Below are 12,818 nucleotides of genomic sequence, written 5' to 3'. Positions count from 1 at the left end.
CCTAGGTACAACCAGTCTTCATTTATCAGTCAGTGAACCAAATCACTCACAATGCAACTGTTGAACAATAAGCACAACCTCTCTTTTAATCAAACCAATGACCTCTAGAGTTTATTATAATACCATTGTGTTCACTCGTTCATGTGCCCCAAGATAACTTAATCAATCTCATAAGAGATCGAGGTACAGACTGCAAGGGAGTTTGTTAAATAGATTGAAGTGATTTGTGCAAGCTGAATTGTACTTTATTAGATAGTTACAAGTTGCTATTTAAAAACATCTTTGCAGAGGAAACCTGTACCTGTAAGACAGTACTATGTGTGGTTGTAACATTTAATCATTAGATGTTACAAAACTATTTATTTTCTGGAATTAACTGGATGAAAAAGTTGAATAAAACTAAGCTTTCTTTTATAATTTTTTTTATTTCGAAATAAATCTATGAACTTTATGAAGAGTTATTTAGAGTTCACTGCTCTTACACTAACCACATTTTGTTGTACAACAACTTAGATAAAAATATTTCACACAAGATCTACTTAATACATAGAAAAGTAAAAAAACTCAGTCATTGGTAATTTTGGACGGAAACTAATTAAGTAAACTCTTATAATGTATTTGAGATTCATCATTACAGCATTCATTCATATCCATACCTATAGTAATATTGTGATGATTAAAATAAATACATTTTCTTTTTTATTATTTTGGACGGTCATGCCAAATTTGTACATATAGAAGTAATAAATGTATATTTCACAGCAGATATGTTTAAATAATATGTGTAAATATTTCGTTTTTCGATAATTTTACTAAAAATCTAATATTTTTAAATATAATTTCTCAATATTGTACATTGTTTGCTGTAAGTCTTCGACTAATAAGGCAATCTGATTGACAATTTTATTTTAAAATTTATTGCAAAATTGGATTTCCTATTAAAATTAAAATAATACAAGAACTAATACACAAATATCAGAAAAGGCTCTTCTTATTCTACATGAAAACTACTACTAAAATATTTATATATACATATAAAATGATTTGGAATTTGCCTTAATATAAAATCTTGGAGGCAAGGATGCATCTTATGCAGCTGCAAGGGTAAAGAATTTGGATATAATGTTCTGTAGGTAATTAGAAAATGTTAGCAGCACCAGAAAGATAAAAAAAATCAATCAATAAATCAGTAAAGTCAAGCCAGATTTTAGTATAAATGCAATTAATTACTAAAAGGTTCTGTATAATAAAATTTAAATCAAGTGATTTTAAATTAAATACCAGAATTAGTACCTGTTTTATTTATACACACATAAAGACACTATTTGTACACAGAATGTACAAAGTTTAAAGTTACCTAAATGAACACTCAATATAATACTAACTACACTGGAATGGTTAAGGGAGTAACATACTATGTTTAATCTATTTTTCCTTAACTGTTACAAAAGGTAAACAAGTGCCATCTCACTGAAACGCGTAAGTAGGCGGCTATAACCTACTCCAGAAGGTCTAAAGCGCCGTCGTGCAAATCGTGTCGCTTACGCTTTTCTCTGCGAAGGTCTGCGATTTTTTTATATTTTATGTCAACTAAGGATAACTAAAGTATACTGCTCTTCGCGCACTATAAAATACAGACCATGAAAGTTAAAGTGGGCAACACCTTGACCTATTCAACAGATTCTAAATTTCTGGTTACAGAATTTTTAGAAGGTTGAAGAAATGCTGTAACCAGAAATTTAGAAATCAGTTTTAATTTTAAATCAAAAAAATCTCTGTGTGTGTGTGTGTGTGTGTGTGTTAGTCGGTTTTAATTTTAAATAAAAAAATCTAAATAAAAAAAAAATTTAGGAATCGGTAAGAAATAAAGAGACAGACTAGCGGTTAAGAAATTCATGCCCCATCATACCGAAAATTAAGCAATAGTTATTAGCCTTAAAGTCTTTTGCGCTAGAGCACAAAATAAATCCAAAACGACTTGGTACATTTTTAGCTGCCCTAAAAATATAACATGATTTTATATTTTTTATTTATTTATCTACCTATGGAAACTGTGGTTATTGTCAATTTAGACATTAAAAAAATTAAAGATACACATTAAAATATAATATAAAAGTAGCAAAAGTTATGGGTTTATTTGAGTTGTTGCCATAAAAAGCCATGGCCGTGGTCCAAGACAAAAATGTTATTTTTGTGTGGAATTTGGTCACAAAAGGTCAGCTCAATACAACAGGCCATAAAAGGGATGTCAGACGGTTCATTTTCTGTTCATTTTTGTGTTTCATTCGACATTCTTCACTCGAAATGAAGCGTCAGAACACCAAATAAATCAGAAGAATACGCCGTTGGATTTCGACATTCGCATCTTTCACTAGGGATGTGAATGAACGTAAAATAAAACATCTGAACACATAGAGAACGTTCACTCGATTTCGGCCATTTTGCGTCCTGTAGCAGAAGGACAACATACGCAGTGTTGTCCTTCCGCTATAGTAACAATAATATCATATTCTATCTGTGTATATGACAAAATGGTATTGGAATACAATTGGAACAAACAAAACACGCTCCTGCTTTCGCAGTTTCTTTGCTTATTTTGAATCTATTCTAAGATAAATGATAACATTTCAAACAGATTCCGAGGCACACAACTTCGTTAGACGACATGAGACAAAGAGTGAATGAATGATATCTGTGTGTGCATCACTAGAATGAATCGTTTGATATTACCTTAACAGGATCACTTGCACGTAGATGAACAACAACAACGTCAGTCTAAGGGTGAGATTTGTAGAGCGTACTTTGACTTTGTAAATGGCGTAATACACGCACCTCGCACAGCTCTCAAATGTTGAGTAGATGTGCAGTTTCAACTTTGGTGACGTGGCGTTAACTTATACGATTGTACAGCAAAGACACCGCTGCTACGTGTCGTATTGGCGAATGTTCCGCAGTAGGATGACGCAAGTGGCCGCCAGCAAGAGTAAAGGTATCGGCAGGCGGGCCGCAGCGTTGTATATGGCGCAGTAGGGGCACTGCGACGAGCCACATACCTCGCAGATGTTGAGAAGGTATGTGGGAAGCGCGTCGAATATCGTTTCGTTGAATCGCTCTGTAAAATGTTATTTAGATTACTGAAACATAAAACCCCATAAGACATTATAGTCATACTTGTTTGAAAATAAAATCGGGCGTCAGGGTCGGCTGACAAAAGTGAAGCTTCTAGCATTTTTTAGGCAAAAGGAATTTTGAGCAGACTGGACTGGACTGGTGAGATTGCAGTCAAAGACTAATATGTATCCGAATTAAAAAAAAAAGTATAGTGTAATATGTACTGACCGGGCGCGTAGTAGTCGTAGACGCGTATGGGCAGGTAGCGCGACATGTTGGCCACGGGGTACCAGCGCTCGATCGTAAAGTTCACACACGTGCGCTCGCGCTCCAGCTAACGACAAACAATTCTCTGTATAAATATATTATGTAAGCTTGCTGAAACTGTTTATGGAACTTCGTCGACGGTGCCAGTGTTGAAGTCCAGCAGGCAGAGTCGGGTAGATCGGAAGATTATTCGGACATGATGAGTCAGCTTCCCCCAACCCACCCTGTGTGCCCCCCCCCCCCCCCCTTACAGCGTGCGCCTTGCGCGTTACAGACGAACAAGGGCTCTGACATAAATCGGAGGATTTCAGAAAAAAAGAACACGCCCACATGAATAAGTACCCCGGACGGGATCTACTACTAGTCGGGCATGCTCCGACGAATAAAGTGAGGAGTCACGTCCAGCTGCAAATACTCACATAGTCGAAGTAGAACAGCAGTTTGTCGGGCTGGTACTTGGCGCGCTGCAGCGTGCGCACGGCGCGCGACAGCACGTACGAGTCCAGCCGCTGCTGCTGGATCATGTAGCCCGTGGGGATGCCCACCTCCAGCACGGCCAGCCCCGACCGCGGCGACTCGTCCGTCATTGTCCAGCTGCAAATACTCACATAGTCGAAGTAGAACAGCAGTTTGTCGGGCTGGTACTTGGCGCGCTGCAGCGTGCGCACGGCGCGCGACAGCACGTACGAGTCCAGCCGCTGCTGCTGGATCATGTAGCCCGTGGGGATGCCCACCTCCAGCACGGCCAGCCCCGACCGCGGCGACTCGTCCGTCATTGTCCAGCTGCAAATACTCACATAGTCGAAGTAGAACAGCAGTTTGTCGGGCTGGTACTTGGCGCGCTGCAGCGTGCGCACGGCGCGCGACAGCACGTACGAGTCCAGCCGCTGCTGCTGAATCATGTAGCCCGTGGGGATGCCCACCTCCAGCACGGCCAGCCCCGATCGCGGCGACTCGTCCGTCATTGTCCAGCTGCAAGTATGACACAGCATTGTATTTCATAAACACAAAAATGTATCATACATCTTAATCGTGAGTCCATAGTTCGTGACATCGCAGAATGTATTTCAGCTCTTTGTGGGATATACCTGGCGCAGGTCTGGTAGCGGATGTGCGACTGATTCCTGCCATGGTAGTGCGCGCTGGCGAGCAGGTCAAAGCAGGGCGCGGGCGGCGCGGTCTGGAAGCGCGCGATGTCCACGTTGTACTGCACGGACATCTGCAGTATGGCGTACCCCGCGCCGCGGGCTGTGACCTTTACTGTTCCCCACGCTTCTGGGATCTGCCGGGAAGACGATACGATATTGTCAGAAATAATTAAAATGGATGCGTGTATTACATGGTTTATAAAATAAAAGAGTGAAACTTCCAATAAAACAAAATCTGCCAAGAGTCTGCCATCTTTCAAAATTTTTGAAAGAAGAAAGAAAAACTGTTTATTTGGTACCAACAATAACTTAAAATAAATAAAATATAAAATGGGACGCGAGGTGTGTGGTGCCAAAATGGACTCCACTCAGCATTTGCTGCGCCTGTGTCGGGAACGCAGGCACAGTTTAAAATTTGAAAATGGTATTTTCCTAATCAGCACCTCAAAATCCATTAACCATTTATTTCGTGTACTCGCGCTGATGTCGCGCGTTTGCTGTTCGTGTACTCACGTCGATGCTCTGCATGGTGGCGAGGTTGTCGTTGCGCACGCGCAGCTGGCGCGTGGCGCCGTGCAGCGCCACCGCGTCCACGCTCACCGCCAGAGCGCTGACGTCACGCAACCGTTTGCGGTTCGTGTACTCGATCAACGCACGCAATGCTATGTACGTATCCTTTAAAAAAAAGAAGAAAGTTTATTAATCAATTATTCATCTATCTTAAAATCATCCCAACGGTTCCATCAATTTAATTGAGATTTCAAATGCAATACAATGTTTAATACAAACCTGCGTGGAAGCCCATCCGCCATCTTTGAGGCGCTGTGAGTTGAGCCACATGACAATCGGTTCATTGTTGTCCTGAAATAAACATGCATATTTGATATGTGGTTAAAGAATTTTATTCTCAAAAGAAATTATCACAATAGTAAATTACTATTTGGGCCTGAAATAAAGCAATTTATGGCAATTACAATTGGAAGGACGAGACACAGCCGAGAGAGAGAAAGAAACAAGAGTTTAACCGAAACAGAGGCTTTTGTTAAATATCCCGCAGTACAGTGCGATCTGAATTGCACTTTGTTACGTCGTAACAAGAGTCGCTATTTATACGTGTTTGCGGAGTTAGTAACGACACACACCTGGTGGTCCATGCACGCGAGCAGCGCGTAGGCCGTGGCGGCCACGTTGTTGGAGTCGTAGACGTAGGGCAGGCGCGGCAGCAGGAAGGGCTTCTGGTTCTCCATCTTGTAGGGCGGCGGCGGCACGGCGCGCTTGCCCCAGTACACCAGGCCGCCCTCGCTGCGCTGGTGGCGCTTGAGCAGGCGGAAGGCGGTCTCGGCGCTGGGCGCCTTGGCGGCGCCGAGCGCGTGCGTGACGAGCGCCAGCGCGAGCGGCTCGCCGAACTCGTGCAGCAGCTGCAGGTGCCGCTCCAGCCACGACACGCCGCGCTGCTGCGCCGTGGCCACGCGCGCGCTCAGACCCTGCACCAATACGACCAAACATGCGTCAATAATAAAATGGGATTAGAGCATGTGCCAACTAACAATAGGAAGATCATCCTCCAAACTGTGGTTATGTTTCAAAACCCAACTAGTCCAAGTGTTGTATCTTGGAATTAGTGTTCCATAGGGACAAAAGTTCATTAACGCATTGCAGGACTTGTAGAACGATATAGCGACATTGAAAATCCTGTGACGATATCTAGTTTCTATTTGTAGAGACTGCCACAAGCTTAATTTAAAAAAAAAAAAACCTTTGTATACTCCTAGGATGTATTCTTTAAATTTCAAATCTCTAGGTCCACTGGTTTTGACAGTTTGAAAATTCTACTCTTCACGGAAAACTCAACTCTAACGAATCTTGGGGGGTGTCAGTATTTATTTATTATATTTTGAAATCAGGAAAATAACACTCACCTCGAGGATACCAATGTCCTTAAGGTTCTTGACGGACTCGAGCGTTATCACGACCTGCGCCGTCAGCGTGATGTTCCGCTCCAGTATTAACGTGTTGTTGACCTGCAGGCGAAAATGTTACTGAAACTTATGAGAAATCCCAATGATCGATGATAATTTTAACCTTCTGAAAAATAAAAATTTGAAATGGCTGCGACGTGCCAACAAAAAAATAATATTAACTTGCCAACAACATAGAATCTACGTTAGCCAGTTCAGGTCCTTCTCCAGGCCAGCTCCTTCGTCGCGCACGCAAGGTTCTGTCAATATGGCTTCGTCGAACCTCTATAATTATGTAATAGCATATCCTTACTCTGTGGTATAGGATAGCGTAGAATGAGCCTTCGGGCCGCTGGAATTCAGTATAGCGTAAGGTCTAGTCACCTTCTGCCCTTTGAGCTGAGAGGCCGCCTCCCGGTACACCTGCGAGTCCATGGGCACGGCGATGGTGTCGTTGGCGTTGCGGTCGGGCGACCACGTCACCTCGTAGAACGAGCCTTCGGGCCGCTGGTGCTCCAATACCCACGATACCGCCATTGAAATCACCTGAGGGGATTATTAATATATTATAACGATTAAACTGTCGTAATATTCATAAATAATATTTGTGTTGTGTGGTGGTGGTGTGTTGTTTGCTTTTCATGCATCTTTAGTAGTGGGAGGGTGGACAGTGCACATCACATGCTACACGTTGTACTAGACAAATTAAAATGTTTTGGCGGATTATAGCGAATTACGCTTGTTCACAATAGTTCGCAAGCAGAAGTGCTCAATATATTTTGCATGAATGCAAGCAAAGCAATTTTTATCAGACTTCAAAAGAAATGAACTAGATTGGGTTCAGTATTCTTTTCGAAAAAAATTTTTTTAGTCGAGTCTAATATTTTGAAAAAGATGAAATGATTGGAAAGAGAAACAAGGACAATTAAAAGATACACATACATTCGGGTCAATGTAGATGTAGTTCTCCCACTCGTTGAATGAAGCGTCTTGGAATATTTTAGCGCAGAATGACGTCAGCCACACGCTAGATGACGACTGATTCCTGTACAAGATGAAATTAAATATGTATATATATTTTGCGCTGTCGCAGAAGCGTAACAGAGATGCCATCGGCTTATTACAATATAAAAATCGGTCAAGTGTGAGTCGGATTCACACATTACTGGTTCCTTACCATCATATAAGAATTAGCACTAACACAAGAAATATTCTTTTTTTTTATTTGATGGCAGCCATTTTCAATTTTTTTTTTATTTGTTTTGGCAATAGAATACAGATTCTGTGAAAATTTTAACTCTCTACCTATTACAGTTAATGAGATTACAGCCTGGCCTGTATTAAAAAAATGTTTGCGTATGTATATCAATTGCGTACATGCGAAAGAAGTGAATCTTCTTTGGCTTATTTATTAAATTCTTTCGGCTAACTTTTTTTTAATTTTGGCGACAGTTTAACTTTTAGAGTGGATGATGCATGTACAGAGTAAGGCACGTATTATAAGTTACCAGTCGCTGCGGAAGAGGCTGAAGGATCCATCGGGTTTCATGTATGACAGTTGTCGCTGGTAGAGCACGTTCATGTGGTAGAACGCGTCGTGCTCCAAGGTCCGGTTGCGCTGGTTGATGAGACGCATGTACAGAGTGAGGTACATGTTGGCCGCGAAACTGAACATGTTCTGTTCCGCTGAATCCTGATTACAATGGAAACGTTACACTGTTAAAATTGTGCTATAATGGCCAGACCACATTATAGTCCAGCATTTATAGTACAGCACAAAGTCAAAATATAATTTCAATCTTTTCGCATGGCGCATGTCACACTAGAGTGGTGCTGCACAGCGCGTTGCGGCATACAGACCGTTCACTATAACTTCACTCCTGGCGTCATATTGGCACCATTGCTTTGTGTGCTTTATTCTTTAGAACTTAGGGTTTATTATTGCGTAATTTGCAATGGTGCCAACATAACGACAGGGGACAAGTTATAATGAACAGTTGTAGAGAATATTTTGACGAAAAGCGATGCGCCGTGCAGCCCCGTTGCAATGTTGCGGCTACATTAAGGATAACGTCAATACCCAACAACGCCATGATTATCGCGATAATCTACACGTTGAACTGAATGGCCACACTTGAACGGTTAACGTCTAATGCCAATTGAATTGGGGTTAAAATTGTCTAACGCCAAACGGCAATGTGAATGCCGTTGTACGTTGATCGTAGCTACATCTAAGTTTAACGGGAAACGTAGAATGTCGCGTTGTTATGGGACATGGGGGACATAATGCGATCTGACCTTAATTTTAATAAGCTAATAACAAAATAGCTGATACAAATAACTCACCATAGGTAAATCCAGAAGGCTTGTGGCGTTAACAGGCATGGTTGGGAAAAGTGGTCCGACCACATCCCCCACTATAGATATTCTCGCCTTGTTCGATCCGAATACATAGTACCGATCGACCTCGTACGGTATTATGGGTGTCTCTGTCACATTGACGTGCATGTACTGGAACACATAGGCACGATTCGAAAGATCGAGAAGGACGGACTGGTGACGGTACTGAGGTATCCCGTCGGCCTGAGAAAAAAAAGTAGTTTTTAAACGTATTAGTATTCATAGTACCTACCAATTGGCCCTCACGTGTTTTCTGTTTCTCTTCCACAATTCTTTTGAGGTTTTAAAGCAAGGTTGAAAAGTTATGCGCAATTTTTTTTTAATAAAAATAGCGAGCAAAAGAGCAGGCGTCGTTTCAGGAATGCCAATTCAGACAGGAATTTCAGGCCATCTTTATTTTTACTATGGAGATGTTGAATTCTGTGCGAAAACCGCGCTATTGATGTGGTCATTTGCCAATACCTCGACTTCGATATGCTTGGAGACGCGGTGCTGGCCCTGCAGCGTGGAGGCCACGATGTCGACGCGGATGCGGCCCAGCCGCGCGGCCACCACGGGGATGTGCACGGTGGCCGCATCTCCCGCCAGGATGTACACGAAGAACTGGTGCTCGCCGAACGACGTGCGGGGGTTGTAGGACCGAACCTGGGAACGAAGACAACTGAAATACTGCAGCATCTTTCTGAGGCAGAGCCCTTTTAGCTCACAGACACAACAATAGTTAATTAGTATTTTCTAGTTTTAAGTTTAATTAATATTTAAGTTTAATTGTATCTTTATTCTTATTTCTGTTTTTTTTTTTGTGATTCTGTAATTGAGCTAAATAAACTTTTATTTATTTATTTTATTTATTAAACGCCAATGAATAAAATGACGAACGTTGCCACCTCGAGAGCCACGCTCCGCTAGTGGTGTTGGAGAGAGACAGCGCAATAGGATAGAGTAAGATAGATATATTAAGGTGGAACCAACATGCCTCTCTCATGTTATTTAAGCATCGAATAAGCGTACACTCAAATTAATACATCAATTACTAAGAAAAGCAAATGTTATGCATCAATATTAAAACATTTCTACACAATAATTGAGGTATTTCGGGAGAACCGGTCGAGATGGCAATTGGGGTATAAAGCAGGGAGCACGCCCCGTACGGGGCGTCCTCATCCCGACTGCCATCTCGACCTGTCGCGTATTATAGATTGGAAGTCGATTACATAAGGGTGCCAACGTTCACGGTTTCTTGGTGTATCATACTCACAATGCCGTTCTCTTCGACGTGCACGAACTTGTAGTCGGGCGAGGAGGCGAGCACGACGACCGCCTCGATGGCTTGCGGCTGGTAGTTGAACACGGCCACGCGCAGCCCCAGCTGCTCGCCCTGCCGGCAGCGGTCCGGCCCTTCCACCTTGATGAAGAACGGCAAGATCCCTACGTACTGTAGACAAATGTTTCTATGTTAATTTACTATGTAATACCCGCTAATTTGTCCGCGTGATTAAGGATTTTTTGATATTTCGGGATAAAAGTAGCCTATGAACGTCTCCGGAATGCAAGCTGTCTCTGTTCAGCCAGTCTTGTCTTGGGTATGGACGTGGCCCTGTGTTGGTCTGCCGCGCGTCGCCCTCACGCACTACTCACATTGAGTGGCCTCGCCAGCATGCCCAGGCCGGCGCCGGGCGACATGGCCACGGCGGAGATGGTCCAGTGCGCGGGCGCGGCGGGCACGTCCAGCGTGAACACGTAGCGGCCGTGCGGCCCGATGTTGACGTCGCGCCACATCCACACGTTGTCGTACTGGCGCTGGATGCGGTTGAAGCGGAACTTGCGGAAGTGGGCCAGCTCGAACGAATCGTCGTGCTTGCCTGTAAAATATTTCATGTTATTTTTCTTGACATTAACTTTATAAACATAAGAATAACAGAGGCTTGTGCTATCTCGCTTATAACTCGCGCGTATAAAACATGGCGCGTATGCAGAAATCAATAGCGGACGGACGCGCGCTATGATTGGCCGGGATGTTCTCGCAATATTCAAAAATAAGATTTTTGCGTAAAAATAAGTGGCAGTACTGTAAACGGAGCTCCCTTTAGGGTTAGCACTCACAGTTGGACTCGTCGGTGCGGTCCGAGCAGTCGGGCGCGCCGTCGCAGCGCTTGTCGGCGGGGTAGCACGTGCCGTCCAGGCACTCGGCCAGCCCCAGCGACTCGTTGCACATCGAGTAGCGCCGGTACACCGCCACGTCCGACAGCACTATCAGACCCGCGTATCTGAACATAGGTACAAGAAAAAGGGTTATCATTTTGCCGACGACAAATTTTTTCGCCTGCATAAAAATATGAAAACGTGTTGGCATGTCAAACTACGGACTCACTCGAAAGTCCGATTGGCGTCGATACCGAAGCTCGGCGAGGGGAAGTAGACCAGTTCGTCCGCGTCGCCGAAGTGCGAGCGCCACGTGTACGCGAATGTCCCGTTCGTTGACTCGTCGAAGTGCGACATTTTCGATATCACCTAAAAAAAAATTCAAGGATGTATGTCAAATGCACAAATTATGTCATACATTTATAATTTTCCCACATTTTAAGGGCTGCTGGAGGAAAATCAAAGTATTCCCAAGGGTTTTTTCATAACCTTAATCCATGTGGACGAAGTCGCGGACATCAGCCATCAGCCAGTCTGTCATATATCCACTGGCCATGGTTATAATAAGCCAGGATATTGTTTTCATTGGTCGTCCCTGGCAAGTTGGTGATGTTACACACAAAGTATGATATATACTCTGTGTGTGAAATCCCCACAGTAAAGGAGGAAATAGACAGGACACTTGAGGCCTACAAACAGAGACTTGAGGGTCATAAAAACAGCCTAGCAGTCCAACTTCTGGATGCCAGTTACAGCACGTTCCGCCTTAAGAGGACAAGATTGGCCAGCATATAGTAATACTTATCTTTAAGGGATGTCACATCGCTGGATGTGCAAAGCCCAAACTGATATAACATTGGTCCTCAAATCTGTTCATAGTCCACCGACTGATTGCAGATGGAAGAGATATGAAAGAAAAGAAAAAAAAATACTCTGTGTGTAACACGGGCAAGCCTCGTTCGTGTTACCGCACATGCACGAACCTTGGCGTATGTGAGCTCGTTGCCGGCCTGCATGGTGTAGAAGGCGTGGTCGATGGCGGACAGGCCGACGTACGCGCCGGGCTCGCCGTAGATGGCCACCTCCACGCGCTCGCCCGTGCGGTGCTTGCGATTGTTGACGTGCACGGTGAACTGCCAATCAAAACACTACAATTAGTACAAAAATATCAAAAATCGTAGGCTTTCGAGTATTAAAGAGTAAGTATTCGTGCATATCTTCGACTTAGTCTTGTCCTATTATTATTAGGTGGGATCCGCTTTCTGGAACTAGCTGGTCCGTTTTGCCCAGTCCTGAGCATACGATGTTTTAGTCTATTGGCTCTCATGCCTGCGCCCAGGGTGTTCTAGACTACACTTTTTTCGTCTTGTCGAGTCTGAACACTGGTGGAGATGTTTCACTCCAGAAACACCGATGTTTAGGTTATGGACATACGTATTAGTGTTTGTATGTGAGCACGTGGTGTGCGGGTGTCATTTTATCTCCCTCTAATGTGTGAGAGAGAGGGAGTGAAAGGTGAGCGGGAGGGAGTGAGAGCGGGTGTGGGAGGAAGTGTGGGATGTGAGAGGGAGAGAAGAGTGGATATGGGAGGAAGGTGATAGGGTGCGGGAGGTAGAAAGATAAGGGATGCAGGAAGGAGAAAAAGAGGAAGTGCAGGAGGGAGAGAGATAGGGGGTGCGGGAGAGAGAGTTAGGGGGTGCGGGAGAGAGAGTTAGGGGGCGCGGGAGGGGGAGAGAGGGGATATGGGGTGGGAAACCAAGAGGGCAAGAGATAGGAGGTCCGGACGGGAGAG

The 12,818-nt window shown here is 43.8% G+C and overlaps 1 protein-coding gene across 4 annotated transcripts in view; it reads right to left on the bottom strand.

The window, feature by feature from the left end:
• Window positions 1–405: 405 nt before the first annotated feature.
• LOC123875526 (CD109 antigen) overlaps window positions 406–12,818 on the bottom strand; it is a 28,279-nt gene continuing 15,866 nt past the window's right edge. For 3 of the 4 annotated variants that reach the window (XM_045921398.1, XM_045921397.1, XM_045921396.1), the window contains exons 15-32: window positions 12,010–12,159; window positions 11,256–11,395; window positions 10,988–11,151; window positions 10,523–10,746; window positions 10,143–10,319; window positions 9,347–9,529; window positions 8,831–9,067; window positions 7,993–8,177; window positions 7,427–7,529; window positions 6,869–7,030; window positions 6,446–6,547; window positions 5,669–6,010; window positions 5,316–5,387; window positions 5,040–5,201; window positions 4,467–4,660; window positions 3,798–4,161; window positions 3,340–3,445; window positions 406–3,112 (exon numbers count right to left, since the gene is read on the bottom strand). In XM_045921398.1, the coding sequence (XP_045777354.1) occupies window positions 2,925–3,112; window positions 3,340–3,445; window positions 3,798–4,161; window positions 4,467–4,660; window positions 5,040–5,201; window positions 5,316–5,387; window positions 5,669–6,010; window positions 6,446–6,547; window positions 6,869–7,030; window positions 7,427–7,529; window positions 7,993–8,177; window positions 8,831–9,067; window positions 9,347–9,529; window positions 10,143–10,319; window positions 10,523–10,746; window positions 10,988–11,151; window positions 11,256–11,395; window positions 12,010–12,159 (3,255 nt within the window). In that variant the 3' untranslated portion in view covers window positions 406–2,924. The other variant, XM_045921399.1, reaches the window with a different exon arrangement.

Source organism: Maniola jurtina, chromosome 20 (assembly GCF_905333055.1).
Source record: "Maniola jurtina chromosome 20, ilManJurt1.1, whole genome shotgun sequence".
NCBI classification, from domain to species: domain Eukaryota; kingdom Metazoa; phylum Arthropoda; class Insecta; order Lepidoptera; family Nymphalidae; genus Maniola; species Maniola jurtina.
The sequence above is the reverse complement of the archived record's forward strand: the minus strand, read 5'-3'. Positions and strand labels throughout refer to the sequence as shown.